This window comes from Heteronotia binoei, chromosome 9 (assembly GCF_032191835.1).
Source record: "Heteronotia binoei isolate CCM8104 ecotype False Entrance Well chromosome 9, APGP_CSIRO_Hbin_v1, whole genome shotgun sequence".
Classification (NCBI taxonomy): Eukaryota; Metazoa; Chordata; class Lepidosauria; order Squamata; family Gekkonidae; genus Heteronotia; species Heteronotia binoei.
Genome location: NC_083231.1, coordinates 84,746,608 through 84,765,602, shown reverse-complemented (window position 1 = coordinate 84,765,602; position 18,995 = coordinate 84,746,608). Strand labels below are relative to the sequence as shown.

General features: G+C 42.3%; 1 protein-coding gene across 20 annotated transcripts in view; it reads left to right on the top strand.

Annotated features, from left to right (window-relative positions):
• The window catches only part of ANK2 (ankyrin 2), a 474,349-nt gene that overhangs the window by 316,116 nt on the left and 139,238 nt on the right, over positions 1-18,995 (top strand). For all 20 annotated transcript variants that reach the window (XM_060246895.1, XM_060246896.1, XM_060246894.1 and 17 more), the window contains exons 3-4: positions 5,743-5,841; positions 7,853-7,951. In XM_060246895.1, coding sequence (XP_060102878.1) covers positions 5,743-5,841; positions 7,853-7,951 — 198 coding nt within the window. The remainder of the gene's footprint in view (positions 1-5,742; positions 5,842-7,852; positions 7,952-18,995) is intronic.

Genomic DNA, 18,995 nt, shown 5'->3' with positions numbered 1-18,995 from the left:
CCCACTGCTTGAGGAAGAAGGCGCCGCCGACCGTGCTGACCGTGCCCTGGAAGCGGCGCTCCATGTAGCGGTGCAGCAGCGACGTCTTGCCCACGTTCATGTCGCCCAGCAGCACCACCTTGCCGTCGGGCTTCATGCCGCCCCGAGAGGGACTCAGGCAGGCAGCCCGGGACGCTCGAGGGCCCCTTTCGCCCTCCTCCTCCTCCTTCCTGGCGGCCGGAAAGGGAAAGAGCCGGGCGGGCCCTCCGGAGACCTCCTCGCTGCCCCAGGACTCCAGCTGGGAAGTTGGGCGAGTGGAGACATCCGGAAGGCGCCTGGCGGACGAGGCGGGGCGGTGGGAGGGGAGAGGCGGCGGAGGTGCGCTGCCCTGGCCGCTCTGAAGTTGCGAAGCTGCCCCCATCGACGCCGCCCACCAGTCCCCAGGAGCCCGGACGGAACGAGCGGCCTCCAGCGACCAGCGCGTGGGCGGGGAAGGCGGCGAGTGCAGCCGGCTTCTGAGGGGCCCCCAAGGGGCCCCCCAGACCCCCCCAGACCTGGGGCGATCCGCTCCCCCCGCCCCCCCTCCCTACGCCACTGTTCAGAGGTTTAGTGTCTCTGAATGTGGAGGTTCTTCTCAGCATAGCTAGTAGCCATTGACAGATATATCCTCCATGAATCTATCTAATTCCCCTTTAAAGTTGTTTATTCCTTTGGCTATCACTGCATCCTCTGGCAGCAAATTCCAAGTTTTAATCACTATCTGTGTAAAGAAGTATTTTTTTTCTTGTCCATCTTGAATCTACTGCCCATCAGCTTCATAGGATGCCCCTGAGTTTTAGTATTTCAGGAGAGGGAAGTAGTTTTAGGTCCCATTTGGGAGAAAGGAGGAGTTTAATGAATGAAATAAATAATAAATAAAAACTGCAAACAGAGAACCATACTTCACATAAGAAACAATAAAAGGTAAAATCAGTAAGTGAAACAAGAAGGCCTATGCATAGAAAAACACTACTGTGTAAATATGAACAGTTTCCCCTGAAGAATACAGATAGCTATAATGCATCAGAAATCTAACCAATTTATAAATAAATCCCCATGAACTTATTCATTTTGTCTTCTTTTTTATTCTTTAATTGAAAACTTGGCAACTCTTGAAGGTTGCCGCTATCCTTGAGGGAAGAAAGCTTTAGCCTGGTAGTTTGATATGCATTAGCATTAAGTACTCATACGTTGGTATTTTCTTGAGTATCATTGCTCGAATATTGGAATTTTTATAAAAGCACAGCTGTGTGACAATTTTTAGCTGATTTTTTGCAACTGTCTTTCTTACTGATTGTATAGGGTTGCCAAGTCCAATTCAAGAAATATCTGAGGACTTTGGGGGTGGAGCCAGGAGACATTGGGGGCAGAGCCAGGAGCAAGGGTGAGACAAGCATAATTGAACTCCAAAGGGAGTTCTGGCCATCACGTTTAAAGGAACTGCACACCTTTAAAATGCCTTCCCTCCTTTGGAAATAATGAAGGATAGGGGCACCTTCTTTGGGGGCTCATAGAATTGGATCCCCTGGTCCAATCTTTTTGAAACTTGGGGGGTATTTTGAGGAGAGGTACTAGGTGCTATACTGAAAATTTGGTGCTCTATCCCAAAAAACAGCCCCCCCAGAGCCCCGGATACCCGCAGATCAATTCTCCATGATTTTCTATGGGAATAAATCTCCATAGGGAATAATAGAGTTCCCAGCAGACATTTCCCTCCCCTCCCCCTGCTTTCTGATGACCCTAAAGCAGGGGGAGGGTCTCCAAACTGGGGGATCCCCTGCCCCCACCTGGGGATTGGCAACCCTATGATTGTATCAGATAATAATCTTTCTTGTTTGAAATATATTCAATTCACCATTTATTGTTAAGCAAAAAGAAATGTGCAGGTTAGTTTCTCTTCTCACTCAGTGTTTTCTTGTCCTCTTATAATCTTAAATATTTTCAATAGTTTGAACAAGGTAAAAACTAGTGGTTTGTTCACATTTGTTAATGTCCTTATTAACTGAATTAACTGAACCCTGTGATGGAGGCAGGGTTCCCCTACAACCAGGCCCTGCTCCCAGCCACTCATCAACTGGCCAGCAGGGGGACTTACCAGTAGAAACAAGAAGGCCTAGGCCATGTGGCTGGTGTCACGCAGGAAGTGTCATCACACCAGCAACTTCCAGATGATAGTCTCATATTTGGGCAAAAACTCTATGGTAGAAGCCAGTTTTACCATAAAGTACCCAAATACCAGAGGGTATCCCAGAAGTCACTGCATGGTGATATCACTTTCTGTGCGATGCTGGCAGTGTGACCTAGGCTACTTCTTTCTGCTGGTATGCCCTGCCCCCCATCCCTCACTGTTTGCCAGGTATAGTATAGTATAAGAATATTAAATTGTGCCCAAGCAGTTAGTTTACTTTGACTTTAACTGAAGTGGTAGTTGTAGATTTCTTAATGGCCCTAAGACTAATTTAACCTTATACATTGCAGCAAAGCAGAGCCCACTAACTCCATGTTCCACCTGTTCCATCACAGTATTTCCTCTTGGCACCAGTAACATGCAAGTGGAATAGTGTACAGTTCACTTCAATTATAGTATGAGGTAATAGGAAATGAAAGGATTATCTTTCAACAATTCAGTTAAATCTTGTTTTCACAATTACTAATGCATGATACAATCTTTACCCATGAAATTAAGTGTTGTTTTAGAACAAACGTCTGTTTAACACATCTTTTATTTTTACGATCTAAGAGTGAGCACAACTTTACTTTTTCTCCCCTTAAAAGCTCTAAAAGGTTCTTAATTAGTGAAGCGCATTAACTATTGCAGTGTTACTTAAGTGCATTTTCATCCCAAGTGACTGTTCATATGTAAATTGATTTTGGCATTTATGTCTGCACCCTGTTTGCACCTAAATTAACTGTGCCGTTTAGTGATCCGAACACACATTATATTCATAGAATTTTAGGTGAACTCTGAACAGAGGACAGTGTTCATGATTAAAAGACTCTTTTTAACAGAGAAGCCATTAATATCCTTTATATATTCTCCTGAAGCTGGACCTCTGCTCTGTATTACATTAAAACTGGAGGTTGTTTGTGGTGTCTAAGATTTTCAGATATGTTAATAGAAAAAACATACATTAGAAGTTTAATGGTCTGAGGAAGCATGGATAATTTACATGCCAATTGTCTGCTGGAGAAGGAAAACACTTTGTAGTTCCTCCAAATGCAGGCTTTCCAGCACCATGGTGATGATTTGCCCCCTCCACGCTAATGAACATGTTCAGCAACTGCAGGTAGCCACAGTACAAAGTGATCAAGCCACATGAGCAGCGATGGATGAGAAGCATCTTCAGCTTTTGAAGAAGCAGAAGTTGCAGATCCCCCATTCAGGCTGGGATCTAGCATTCAGAAGCAAGCAGCCCTTGGGTGATTTTAATGCTGCTGGATGCAACTTTCTGAAGCCTGCCTAACCGTTGCTGAAATGCTAGAACTGAAATACAAACATTGTAGATATGTAGAAAACTATCCAACACCATAGTTCCTAAGCAGCTTCCTGTATTTTGGTTTGCATCCTTCAAAAGCTTTCGACACTGGTATGTAACATACCTGCCCTGAGCCCGTCAGGGAGGGCGGAATATAAATATGATAAAAGAAATAAAAATAATGCAGAATGGAAATGCGATTAGCGGCTGGGGTCTGTTAGTATTTCTTTCATGAATACTTTTAAATCTACATCTCCTTTTTCTTAATAATTTCTGTCAACATTTTGTGTGTTCATTCTAGGATAACGGATTTAATTTGTGTTGTAGACCAGGAACCAAAGGGATGCATAGTTAGTTCTGCATGTCCGGTCTGTGTGTGCTGGAGCTCTTGTGTTGAACAGCCACTTTTTGTGATACTATGCACACCATTTTTGACAGGATGGATTTTAAAGTAGTTTCTAATATTGCATGTATATGTATTTGCGTGTTGAGTTCCAAGAAAATAATACCAGAAATTCCACTGAGAATTATTGCTTTGGATCATGGCCATAGCTTATGTGTTCAGTTCTGAGAGTGCTTTTTTCAAATGAAGTAGGGAAAATTTAAATTAAAAGATCAATACTTTCATTCAGGGCTTTTTTTGTAGAAAAAGCCCAGCAGGGACTCATTTCCATATTAGGTCACACCTTCTGACAACAAGCCAGCCAGAACTGTTTTTTTTTATTATTATTTATTTATTCATTCATTCATTCTATAACTTATATCCCGCCTTTCCCACAAAGTGGCTCAGGGCGGCTCACAGCAAACGACAAAACAATAAACAAGGTACAAAGTTAATACATTTAAAAGTCAAAACATTTAAAAAACCTAAAAACCTTAAAATCTTAACATTAAAACTATCCAGTATATTTCACTAAAATCTGATAAGCTACATTTATCTAGTCGGCGTAGGCTAACCGGAAGAGGGTTGTCTTACAGGCCCTGCGGAACTGAGTAAGATCCCGCAGGGCCCTCACCTCTTCCGGCATCTGGTTCCACCATGTGGGGGCCATTGTAGAAAAGGCCCTGTCTCTGGTTGTCTTGAGACGGACTTCCTTGGGCCCGGGGATGGTGAGAAGGTTTTGAGTCCCAGACCTCAGTACTCTCTGGGGAACGTGTGGGGAGAGACGGTCCTTCAGGTAGGCAGGTCCCAGGCCATATCCCTGTATAAAAAAAGTACTGCTTTTAATTAATATGAAGGTTTTCTGTCATAAGAAGTATTAACAGGAAGGACCATGTTAACATTGTTGAAGAGGTGCTAGAAGAAAAAGTGCAGAGAAGATCCTACTTAGGAAAACTGTGGGAAAATTAGATTGGGGTATTATACTGGTTTGGGAAATGGACCAAATACTGTAATCCAATGCCAGTTTAGTTGGTTGATTAATTTACTAGAGATTTTAGTGAAGACAGGGCTACCAAGAGCCATCATGGGCCCACAGACAAAGATTTCCTCTGACCACTTCACATCACCTAAGCTATGCCAATCATAATATGAAAACGTATTGGATGACTTGGCCAGCTCTATGAGCGCCCAGACCTTTATCTTCCCAGTGTTTCCTTCCCCTGGCTAGGGATGCCAGTCCTTCAGGTGGGAGCAGATGATTCCCAGTTTTTCAGGGTCTCCCCAGACACTGGCTTGTCGGGTGGAGGGGAAGCCCCACCCCAAATGTCATCTGCAGCCTAGCTTGAAAAGAGCTCTTGTCAAGCAGGAACCATAGGCGCCTGCCCTGCAAGCAGCAGAATCATGGCTTGCAGGGCAGGCACATGCAGTGCCTGAGAGGTTAAGCAGCAAATTTGTGGCTTGCTTTCCTCCTCAACCATTTAAAGGGAATGTTCCCTTTAAATTGTTGGGGGGAAGAGAGGGCATGCGTGGACAGCGCTGCATCTCCAGTGCAATGATGTCACTCTGTGTGATGTCATCACATTGGGATAGCCCCTCCCTCTCCCAGAATTCCCCCAAATGCTACTGACACCTGGACTGAAGATGTTTAGGTGAGCTGATGTCAAATCAAAGAGTGATTTTTAAAATAGCTGTTTCTTGATACCAGATTAAGTTATCATGATGTCTTTCATCCAGAAAGTACTTTTAAATTTAGGACATAATTTTTTAGCTGGCTATAGTGAACACAGGCTCACTCACTGATAGAGAAATGTTGTAAGAATATGGGAAGGTATGGGGGTTATTAACACATGGTTTCTTTGCTTACAGAATGGACTCAATGCTCTACACCTGGCTGCCAAAGAAGGCCATATGGGCTTGGTTCAGGAATTGCTGGAAAGAGGCTCTGCAGTGGACTCTGCTACAAAGGTAATATAGTCAACATTTTTATAGAACAAATTATTCTCCTTCTTTGAATCAGGACAAGAACAGATGTCACATTGCATTACATGCCCTTATGGCTGCATAATGTAAATGTTAAACCATATAAGTCAGTGCTTCTGAAATGTGCTGCATCTCCTTATTATGTGAGCCAGTTTGGTGTATTGGTTAAGTATGCAGACTCTTATCTGGGAGAACTGGGTTTGATTCCCCGCTCCTCCACTTGCACCTGTTGGAATGGCCTTGGGTCAGCCATAGCTCTGGCAGAGGTTGTCCTTGAAATGTCAGCTGCTGTGAGAGCCCTCTCAGCCCCACCCACCTCACAGGGTGTCTGTTGTGGGGGAGGAAGGTAAAGGAGATTGTGAGCCGCTCTGAGACTCTTTGGAGTGGAGGGCGGGATATAAATCCAATATTTTCTTCTTTCTTACACACCTTCCATATGTCATAGAACAGTATACTACCCTTCGTTTCATCTTCCAAGAGAAAATATGCTTTATGGAGTTCTGCAAACCCCAGGAAATTCGCATCAACTCTCTATTGCACACAAGTGAAAAAGTAAGGAATACATCAGTTGGAATCTTTTCCTGAGCTGCTGAATCCCAGATAGAGAAAAAAGCCAGTACATCATCTTATTTACAAAGCCTATATCAGGAATAAACCCTGGTTTCCACAACCGTGATTAATGTCATTGTAGACATAAGACAAAACCATGGTTAACCATGTTAGGATAATGCTGATGGGGCTTTGTGTACCAGTAGGAAGAGACTGTAGAAGAATGGTAAAATATTGTTCGGTTGTTTTGTTTTTTAATCATGGTTAAGTTAGTTTTATATTTTGTATCTTTCATGGCCACTGATTTTCATACTGAGCCATGTGTGTGGTGGACAAAGTAGGTTGATGGAGTTTTTTTCTCCCTCTTCTGTAGTACTAAAACTTGGGGGCACCCATTGAAATTGTTTGGAAATAGGTTGAGAACTGATGAAAGGAAATAGGTTTTTTGCTCAGTGAGTAATTAAGTTGTGGAACTCACTTCCGGAATATTTAGTGCCATGAGTATAAATAGCTTTAAAAGAGATTAGGCAGATTCATGGAGATTCCATCAGTAGTTGCTAGTCACGGGAAGTGACAGGAGCTTTTATCTCCAGGGGCTGCAAACCTCTGAATACCAGTGGTGGGAGGCAGTAGCAGGGGAAGGAACTGACCTCAATACTCTATTCGCCATCCAGAGGAACTTGTTGGCTGTATGAAACAGAATGCTGGACTAGATGGACAACAGGTCCACTCCAGCAGACTGTTTTTATGTTCTTAGGACTTAGTGAAGAAAAGTGCATTGGGAACCAGCCATCTGTGTGTTGTTCAGTGGCTGATGACATGTAGGGATCCAGGTCAGATTTTGAATTCATTCTTACTTGTTTTTACCTGTTTCTGTGAAGATTATAGAGTTGTCTGAATTGTAAATGGCATATAGTTTGTGTCATGGACATCCTGCTATTATAAGGACAACAAAAGGTTACAGTGTGGAGCAACATCTAAACAAGTGGCTTCCAAATCATGGAACTTCTGAGAGAGGCTTACCTCAGCCTCTTCATACAGATTTGTTTTTGTTTTAATGACTTAATTTCTGTTCTAGCCAGTCTTTGGATAGCATTTAAATGGCGGTGGTGGAAAGTTCCATCAAGTAGTAGCTGAGTTGTAGTGACCCTTGGTGGGGTCTTCAAGGCAAGAGGCATTCAGTGGTGGGTTTCCATTGCCTGCCTTTGTGTAGTGAATCTAGATTTTCTTAGTGGTTTCTTATCCAAATAATAACCATGGCTGACCCTGCTTATTTTCTGAGATCTGACAAGATCAGTCTGGTCAGGGAAGCACTTAAATACTTTGTTTAATGTTAGAAATGTTAATCAGTTGAGTTTTGGGATGCTGTTTGTTGTCAGCTGCTTTAAAGGGAGTTATAAAATTAAAAATAAATGAGGACTTTTGTATTTTTTTTTTTACTACACAGAAAGGCAATACTGCACTACACATTGCATCCTTGGCTGGACAGGCTGAAGTCGTCAAAGTTCTGGTTAAGGAAAAAGCCAATATTAATGCACAATCTCAGGTACGTTGACATTTTTGTCCTCTTACGATGTTGTGCATCGTGGACCATACATTGTTTTTGCAACTCAAGCCAAGACTAATCTATCATGCACAGGGTAAAACCTTGCATGTATTTAGCCCTATGGAGCAAACTAGAAAATAGAAAGCAGGAGCTATATTGCCAGGGCTCCCAACTCCAAGTTGGGAAATTCCTGTAGATTTTGGGGGTGAAGCCTGAGGGGGGGGGGGAGTTTGAGAAGGAGAGAGACCTCAGCTGTGTATAATGATATAGAGTTTATCCTCCAAAGCAGCCATATTTTCTATATAAAACACATTTTAAAATTATATTCATTGTCATTAATCTCTAGGGTATGAAATTAAGACCTTTATCCTAGCAAATAGTACTTAACAATTCATCAAGGAACTCAATTTTTCACATGTTCTCTGGAAGCTGATTTTGAATCTTGAGAAGCGTTTTATGCATAGAAAAGCGCTCAGTGGCTTATGGTCTTGAGGCACAACCCACTGAGAAATTTTTCTGCTCAAGTCTCACTGAAACGAATAGATTAGCAGCTGTGGAGGGAAAGTCCATTCATTTCATTGGGGGCTGTTCATGGGAGCTTCCTTTGGATTTTGCTCTTGCTCTTTAATTTTGCAAATGTGAAATAGATCCAGACTGGTCTGGATCAGAGTTCAGTATTAATGGGTACTCATAAGTCATGAGTGCAGAGCATAATCTGGGCTGGTGCTTTTCTTTTTTAATGTAGGGAGTAATGCTGCAGTATCTCAGGCAGTGTTCTTTGATCTATTTTGGTGGTTGCTGACTCATGCCAGCAAACAGAAGAGTCTTCAGAAAAGGAAAGGGTAGAAAGGGATGGTCAGGAGGTGTCAGATGGAAATATTTAGCTTTTGTGTGGCACCCCTAGGGTTCATGACACTACAGGCTCTCAAGCTGCATGTGTAAGCTTGTCACACACGCAACTAACCGCAACTGCTGCCATTTACATGATATTATAACATGTGTAAATGTAAGCTACTGAAAAGACAAATAACTTTCCTAAATCCAAGAAAATTCTGTAAAAATTTTGACATTGAATACAAGTGGTCACCATGTATCTTCTGTTACACTGTAAAAAAGGAATGCATGACAGAGTGTAACTGGACTTATTCATTGTCCCGGGTTCCTGGCTGTCTGATAGCGTAAGGCTGCAAATCTGAGTCTTTTTACTACAGGGTAAATCCCACAGAAATCAATGGAATTTGCTTTTGATTAAGTTCGTTTAGGATTGCCCTGTGAATAACAGGCAGTATTAAAAAAAATTAGCTGGACACTAGAAAATTTTAAAAATAAAAATCATAGTTGATTGACGTATAGGACTCAGTCCAGTTATCATAAGAATACATTTGGAAGTTGTTTATTTAGATTTATATCCCATATTACATAATATAAGAACCCAGTTTGTTGAACTGACAAAGGAATTGTGAGAAATGAATGGAAAACAAGGTATAAAATAGAACAGTTTGAATACAGAATCGATCCTCCATTGATGGCTAGTCTTTAGTGAAAACTGAATTATTAAGGATATGTTGAAGGAAAAGAGACTGGGGTTAGGTCTTGTCCTCACTAATCCTATCCTCTGCTTCAAAACATCTAAAATTTGACAGTTCAGCTACTTCCTGTGTCCTTTGCTGTCCTCAAAGCACAACACCATACCGAATGCTTTATCTTGTATGTTACTGAATCCAAGCTTGTATTACAGATGTGTATTATGATGAGGGGGAATGTGTATAGGATTTATTTTTACAACAGGAGGTGTTGGACTTTAAGCCTGTTTCAGAATTGCGTGTTTTGTGTTTGATGTTTTTTCCCTAATCCTAGATGTGCAAGGAATAATTTAGGTGAAAAATTAAACCAGAGTCTTTGGTTTTGAGCTGTAAAGATTTGCAAGGAATTATCTCTGTGTTGTTTGTTCTCTGCTATATTTTTTTCAATCTGAAAGTTTGACCCCTTCCTAAAGACAATGGAGGTGAACAGTGACCAAATAGTTTCATTTTATATCTCCTTCTTCCTTTAATTAATTATTGATGAATTCTGTTGTTGTGTTTCTTTAGCCCTAGATGTTATAACATTGTTTTTCAGTTTTCCAAGTTTGTTTTAAAAGTGGCTGTGCAGTTTTTGTCACCTAATTGTGTTTAGTTTTAGTTTAATATCAAAATTCCAATATGAAAATGAAGCTATCTGAGTTTGCTATACTTAAAAAAAAAAATCACAGCCCTGTTTCTGTGAAAAATGCTAAAAATAAAATATAATCTTCAAAGAGAGTATATAATTGTTCCATTTTTTCAGAACGTTTGTTGTAGCACTGAATGTTCCATGGATTCTCTACAGTCATACAAACAGATGTTTGGTCCTTAAATTCTGATCCAAAAGAGAACTGACTCAGAGAATAAAGGCACCCAGGCACGGATTTTAATGAGAGGCATTCGATCATATTATTGTAGCCTACCCACTAAAATCTTACGCATATGTAGATCATAGAATATGTGCAATAATGTGAGCTGGCAAGCATGTTGATATAGCTATTTGTAGGATTCGAAAGTTACCCTGTGCTAAGTGTAGCGGCAAGAGTGCCAGGGTAGGATCTGAGAGACCCATGTTTGAATCCTCACTTTGTCATGGAAGCTTTCTGGGTGATGGGTGACCTTGAGCCAGTCACGCACTTTCAGCCTAACCCATTTTACTGGGTTGTTTTCAGGGTAAAATGGAGGAAATAAGAATATTGTAAGCAGCTCCAGGTCTTGCTGGGAAGAAAGGCAGGGTATAAATGAAGTAAACAAGAAAGTCCTAGGTAAACTGTCTCCCTCTACCAACCTATCCAAAATACATAAATCCGAAATTAATTTCTGTTCCAACCAGTAGAAAGAGAACTACTTAATTGCTGGTAGATAAAGAGGTAGAATAGTGTAGTGGTTAAGAGCATCAAACTCTAATCTGGACAACTGGGTTTGATTCCCCACTCCTCCACATAAAGCTGGGTGACTTTGGGTCAGTCACAGCTCTCAGCCTCACCTATCTCATATGGTGTCTGTTGTGGGGAAAGGAAGGGAAGGTTATTATAAACAGCTCCAAGACATCTTTGGGTAGTGAAGGGAGGGGTATAAAACACAGGGGGGGGGGTGGTAGAAACGGCCCAGCAGGAACTCATTTGCATATTAAGCCACACTCCTTGATGTCACCATTGTTTCACATTGGGCTTTTTGTAGAAAAAGCCCAACAGGAATTCATTTACATATTAGGCTGACACCAAGCCAGCCGGAACTGCGTTCCTGTGCATTCCTGCTCAAGAAAAGCCTGATAAAACCACCTCCACCACCTCCTCTTCCACCACCACCTCCTCCTCTTCCTCCTGCTCCTATTAGCTGTGGCAGAATTGCACCAGATGTGACAGTGGAGTGGGTTGTAATGATGAAAATTAAAGCTGTTTTAAACACTTCCATTTTATGGCTCCTGATATGGCTCCTGAGCCTGGCATCCTTCTCTGCTGCTGCTGGGCCCAGCTGCAGGGCATTCTCTGCTGCTTCCGCCAGCTCTAGTGTGGCTCCTGAGCCCAACATCCTTCTCCACTGCCAGGCCCAGCATGACTCTTGGACTGCCATGCCTCTGCTACTGGACCTAGTCTAGTGAAGAGAAGCCACACTGCGATACTGTGCACAGCAGGACTCCTGGCCTGTTACACCTTCAGGTGCAGAATGGTTCCTGGGCTGCCATGCTTCTACAGCTTAGCCCAGCAATAAATATCTAGGGACTTTGGGGGTGGAGCCAGGAGCAAGGGTGTGACAAGCATAATTAAACTCCAAAGGAGTTCTGGCCATCACATTTAAAGGGACAGGACACCTTTTTAAATGCCTTCCTTCCATAGGAAATAATGAAAGATAGGGGCACCTTCTTTTGGGGCTCATAGAATTGGACCCCCTGGTCCAATCCTTTTGAAACTTGGGGGGTATTTTGGGGAAAGGCACTAGATGCTATACTGAAAGTTGGTGCCTCTCCTTCAAAAAACAGCCCCCCCCAGAGCCCCCGCTACCCGCGGATCAATTCCCCATTATTCCCGATGGGAATCGTTCCCCATAGGGAATAATTGCCCAGTAGACATTTCCCCTCCCCCCCCCCACAGCTTTCTGATGTCCCTAAAGCGAGGCGAGGGCAGGGCCTCCAAACCTGGGGATTGGCAACCCTCTCTCACACACACATACACACACTTACTGGGTCTGGTGCTGCTCCCTCTCTCTCTCTCTCACACACACACACAGTTGCTCTGAAACGAAAGCAAAACAAGCATTGCTGACTCTTCCCATAAAGTACTTCCTGCTCAACTTTAAAGGCACAGAGACACACACACATTTTGAAATGGACCTGTTTGCAGGTTTCTAAACCTGCCGAAGATCTAGAGCTGCATGGTGGCTGAGCTCCGCCCCCTCAGCTACCATGCAGCTCTAGGTCTTGGGCAGGTTGAGAAACCTGCAAACAGGTCCATTTCAAAATGTGTGTGTGTCTCTGTGCCTTTAAAGCTGAGCAGGAAGTACTTTATGAGAAGGGTCGGCAACGCTTGTTTTGCTTTCCTTTCAGAGCAACTGTGTGTGTGTGTGTGAGAGAGAGAGAGAGAGAGAGCATGTAAAACCTGGGGATCCCCTGCTGGGACCTGGGGATTCCTAGCCCAGCATGGCTCCTATCCTGTTGCACTGCCATCAGGCTGAGAGCAGCTCCTAGCCAGATGTGCCTCTGCAGCTTAACCCAGCATGACTCCTGTCCTGCTGTGTCACTAGGCACAGCATGGCCCCTGAACTGCTGCACTGCCACTAGGCACAGTGCAGCTCCTACCCTGCCATTCTGCCAGTGGGCTCAGAACACTCCAGGGCTGCTATGCCTCTGCAGCGAGGCCCAGCACTGCTCCTAACTGCAGCACCACTAGATGTAAATGCATTTTCCGGAGCATTTGAATACTCCACTGTTGTTTTTAAAGTCAGTTTTTAATTTTTTTTTTAAATATTTCTTTAAAAGTCAGATTTTTCTGCTAACCTAGAGGTCTCCTGAGTTAGCAGAAAAATCTCTTTAGCTTCCATGTGGCCTCCATCTGTGGATTTAGCTACCCACCAATCAAGGCCACACGTGGCTAATAGTATGTAAATGTCACACCAAAATGATTGTATTCTTGTTTCTTGCGTTCAGTCTGATTGTTAAACTGAATATAAAATCTTGCATACTCAGTGCATAAGCCTCAGCTTCTCTTCCAAGTTGTCTTTTTAAAAACCTTTCTACCCACTGGATCTGTTTCTTGATTCTCTCAGCCCCTTGGAATATTTGCAACGACCTTGCTTCCCACATGATGCATTTTTGCTGAATTTTGTTTCTGAATGGCAAGTTTGCTAGTTCATGCATGTTCCCACATTAATTTTATACCATTTGTTTCCAGGTTTAAATCTTTGTGCCATTACTTAATGTGAGGCAAATTGGTTGCTTTACTTTGCTAGACATACAGGTAGGTCTTCTATGCAGGCTGGGATTTGAGTAATGTTGATGTCACTGCAGCTACTCTTATGCAGTTTCCAGTGTCACAGGGTCATCTTAAAGTTTCTCTCTCAGGTGAAATACGGTTCCCCTCCTTTTCAGATTGCACATAATATCTTCACAACTGCACTATCAAAGCTGTTCATGATGAGAGGTAGACTGATTGAAATGTGAGATCTTTGCTTTGTCTGGAGTTTGCTTATTATATTTTCTTATGATGAGAGTCTTGATAAGGGAATAGTACAAATATCTCTAGTGATCCAGTTTATGTCTGCTTTTGAGTTTTAGTCTTGCAATTTGGCTTTTTGAATACTGGACTGCAGTTCTTTTTCTAATGTTTACTACCATGCTTTTTGATTTGTTCTTACAGGTTTGGGGCTTTATTAGTGTTGTTTTAAAAAAGATTTATGCCGGGCTTACTGTTTTTATTTCTTTAGTTTCAGTTCTGTTTTGTTGAGTATATATGAGGGTTTGAATTTTAGAATTTTATACTGCTGTTAAATATTTTATAATTTGTCCTTTCTCTTTTTGATACTTAAATCTTGTACTCTGCCTTGCTTACTTCAGTAGGAGGCCACAATTTAAATATGGTAAATAAATAAAATGCATTTTAGTGAATCTCGATTGATGTATATATAACTATGAATATATATATATTTTTAAATTTCAACTTCTGCAACTGTACCCTAGGTATTCCATACACTAGCATTCAAATATTGATGTAGGCATGTTGTATGCCATTGGCTTAATTTGCATTTTGTACAAATAAGAGCTGATCTGTTTCTGAGCAGCTATATGTGTCCTACAGATCTAGCTCATTTTATTAATTATTCATTCCTGCTACAGAGTAATTATTGATCCTTTGATTATGTGAAAATGTAATTTTACTAGTTTATATAATGCTAACAACTGCAGATGATGTGTTTATTAATATGAGCTGTTATAGGTGAAAAAGTTAAAAAACCCAAAAACCCAGAAAACCTTTGCAAAATAGTTTATCAGTGACTTCTTTCCAAGCAAGACGGAACGCTGATGACCACAGGCATCTTTTATTGTATCACCAAGTGACATCTTCTAAGCCAGGGGTGGCCAAATTTGCTTAACATAAGAGCCACATAAAATAAATGTCAGATGTTTGAGAGCCACAAGACATGAACATCAGATGTTAGCCACAAGATGGAAGGAAGGAAGGAAGGAAGGAAGGAAGGAAGGAAGGAAGGAAGGAAGGAAGGAAGGAAGGAAGGAAGGAAGGAAGGTGGAGGAGGGAGGAAGAGGTGGAAAGAAAGCAACTTCAAATGCAGTCTTCAAGCCGCTGGCTTGTCTTGGAGAAGTGATTTAAAGAAAGCAATGCCTTCTCCAAGCTAGCAGATGGGTGCTGGGGGCTTTGAGAGCCACACAATGTGTGAAAGAACCACAGTCTGGCCATCCCTGTTCTAACCTCTGAATAATGTCATGGCTTGGTTTGTCTCTACAGAGTTCACGGAAAAATTAAATTAGATGCACCCACAGATGTGTCCTTTTGACACCTTTTCCCTCCGTTTTTGTTTACTTTTATTTATCTAACATAGATGCTGATCAGCTATCCTGCAAATGCTGCATCATTTTTGCCATAACAATGTCAGACAGAGAGCCAGTTTGGTGTAGTGGTTAAGTGTGCAGACTCTTATCTGGGAGAACCGGGTTTGATTCCCCACTCCTCCACTTGCAGCTGCTGGAATGGCCTTGGGTCAGCCACAGCTCTCACAGAGCTGTCCTTGAAAGGGCAGCTTCTGTGAGAACTCTCTTGGCCCCACCTACTTCACAGGGTGCGTGTTGTGGGGGAGGAAGGTAGAGATTGTAAACTGCACTGAGACTCTGAGATTTGGAGTGGAGTCAGGGTATAAATCCAGTATCATCATCAGCATCATCATACACAATGACACTGCGTGTTTTGTGTTAGTTATTTCTTCATGGGTACATTTATGTTTGGCATTTCTTCCTCATGTAAGAAAACTTACCCTATATACTCGAGTATAAGCCTAGTTTTTCTGCCCAAATTTTGGGCAGAAAAACCCCCTCCTCGGCTTATACTCGAGTCACCGCGGCGGTGTGCCAGAAAGAGGAACTTCGGCCGTGCGTGAGGCAGGCTGCGGGGGCGGAGGGATGTGGGGAGGGCCGCGCGCCGCTCGGCATCTTAAGGCAGGGAAGCCCCTCCCCTCCCCCTCCCCTCCGCCACACACATAGGGGGGCCCACATAAATCTTGCACCCCAGGCCCCCGAAGCCCTAGCTACGCCCCTGTCTACCAGTATTTTAATTTTGTAATTTACCAGTAACTGCTGCGCTTCCCACCCTCGGCTTATACTCGAGTCAATAAGTTTTCCCAGATTTTGGGGGTAAAATTAGAAGCCTCGGCTTATATTCGGGTCGGCTTATACTCGAGTATATACGGTACATACCGTAATGACACTTTGAATGTTATTTATGATATAGCACCACCAAATCCTGTAATGACACTTTGAAGGTTATTTATGATATAGCACCACCAAATCCTCAGAGACAAGATTTTAAAGCAGTATGTCATCCTGTAGCTGTACAACTAAGTTGTGAATGGTGGATCCAGTTGCAGCAGTTGATCCTGACACCAATGCTTGCTTTTCCTCCCCTTATTATACAAGACAAAAAATGTTCACATCAGAATATTCCAGGATGATCTGTTCTAATTTGAATCAGATGTTAATGTTTCTAATCTTGTGAGTGAGCTGGTTTGCTGTTTTATACCTAATCTTCTATCCTTTAAAGCACCATTCTTGTTCTTGCACATTTTATGATAGTTTATGAATTGCTTCAGTAATGATTAAAGTATATTGTTTTTATTATCAAAACAATCCAGCATGGGTTGTGCCATCCCACACCTGAGCTCATTGCCAGGCTTGAGCGCCAGAGACACTTTAACTCCACCCAGCCATGAGTGAGGGAAAGTTGGGGATTCTTGCTTGCACCTACCTGTCTGTGTGCAACCACCCTTGTGTGCTGGCCCTCTGGAGGTTGGGTACCTGTTGAGACTTTGAAATGGAAGAGGATAGTCCCAGAGTAGAGACCTTGTTCTCCTCCTTGCATGTCAAAGAACTCGCCCTATACTGTCTGAGTGCCTTCTCTGTGCATCAGCCACCACCAGAGTGCTTCGCCTCTCTCTCTAAGTCCGCACAGCAAAGAGCTCCAAGATAGAGTCCCATGCCATGCACTTTACCTAAAGATTCGCGCGAGGCCCAAGTGGAGGTTTTTGTAGGATGGGGGGGAGGGGGAAACTGTGATTGGGTGTTGAAGAGGGGGGTTAGCCAGCCTAGGATGCAAGGGGTTTGATGCAGCCTGTAGTCGGCTCCCTGAGGAGTTTCGAGGCTATTGGTAGAAGCAGCGGTAAAAGATTTTATTTTCTTGATCCATGGGTGCCAATGGGGTACTCCAGCTTTTTCCTTGTAGTAACTTTACACCTCTCGCAGAGGGCGTTTCCAGGCTGAAGGTTTTAGGAAGCCGACTAACTATGGTCACCCCCCTAACACCGCCCCCACCTGCACTAGCATGGTCGTCTATGTCTCAGCTGTGCCAATGCCTGGATCCAGCTGCCAGCCATGGGCAGCCAGGTGCTCAGGCACAGCTGCGTCAATGTAAGTCCCATTTGCACCAATGTAACTTGACTTATGAAGGTGTAACTGGGACTTACCCCAATGTAAGGGTTAGTTCACTTCTACAGCACTTTTGCTGCCACCCCCCTTAGGATTGCACTGTAATGCAGAATGATAAAAATAGACATAAAATGCAAAATAAAATTCTGATAATGTTTATTCTTACATAATTTATTTGAGCTCTGAAAGCAGAGGACCTGACAGAAGGAATGTTAATTTGATATACAGTCCAGATTCAAACTACACTTTATGAGTTATTACTTCCTTTGAGACCTCTAATTAAAGCAAGTTAAATTTATGTAGTCATTTATTTATTTAGAATATTTATTTATTTAAAACTTTTATATGCCTGCCTTTCGCCAGAGCATCAATATAATGACCAAGCACCGATATAAAAAAAATTGACAAAATAATAATTAAAATACAGATAGCAAACAGATACAAACACCATATGACCCCACTTGCAGGGTATTCCCCCTTTCTCTGGGCTCAAACTACCCCAGAAGCTGTCAAGAATAGCTGTTTTGTGATCTCTCTGGACAACCAGGAAGATGGGATCCCGTACTTCCAGTAGACCTTGTTGAGAAGAACAAAACTGTCACATGCAATTTTGTAGGAGGAGCTGGTCCCAGCATGTACAAAAGGTTGTATGTTTTTTCTTGCCTGAAATATGTATACTGATTTCCCATCCCTTTCCACATCAAGTAGAACCTCAGTAGAAAGGTAAGGTTAAATTTATGTAAGATGTAGAAGGAGATGGAAAACTCATGTAGGGATCTGACTATAAGAAGTCATCCTGATCTTTGCCTGTGACCTTTGGTTCCATCTTTCTTATCTTTAGCTACCAAAAAGTCTCTTGTTCTCTTCAACAACTTCACTCATTCTCTTTTGCTGATACTTATGACTAGAACTGAGAAGGAGAGATCTTTAGGATCTTCCTTCCTTCCAGTTCTGTGTGTTTTGTGATGCATTTGTTCCTCAGTTGAAACATTCTCAATGTATTTGCTCACATTTAATTCATTCCTCATTATAATTAACTCCTATGCGCACCCTTCTGGTTTATTGAGTTTTTTTCCACTGCTTAAATTTAGATGGCATACAGCTTGGGGCAGTGACCTGTCTTGCTTCTCTGTCATCAACCATGTACGTTACCACTAACTATTATTATTAACTGGAGAAGGTAGCCAGAGAGAAAACCAAGGAGGGGAGAGGGCAGAACCTTCTGTCTTTCTACTAACTATACACCTGTGCAAATATAAGTAATGGACAATTAATTCCCTTTATTTAAGGAGGCTTTAGACTTCAGAAGCAGCCCTCTTTGTCTTGTAACACTGTTTTTAAAATTCAGGAGAGTTTCAAAAGTAGCATGTTGTAATGTTGGCTAGTGGTCAGTTGTTTGAAATTAGTCAGATTTCTTGGCTCTAGCATGGCGTGACTTTGTCCATGGGGTCGCAAAAAGTCGGACTCGACTGTGCGACTGAACAACAACAAAAAGTAGCAGTTTGGACCCCATGCCTCTGCCTTGAGTTGTATAGTTTGCTATGTTAAAGTTTATAGGTTTTACTTGAATCTTTTGAGCAAGTTCCTTGTGTGCTGGTTAGTATCTGTCATGGAGTGCATTTCTCTTCTGCTAAAACTGCTGTCAGTACAATTGAGTTCAATTGTACATTAAAAACAATTGATCTTGTGCATATGGATTTTTTTGTGCAGAAGAGGAAGCACATGTGTATGCTGATTTATTTTAACTAGGGCACCTGTCAGTTATGTTAGAAATGCCTTGTGAATGATATAATAAACAAAGGTTCTATAACAAGCAACAAAGGTAACTGCAATTGGCAGT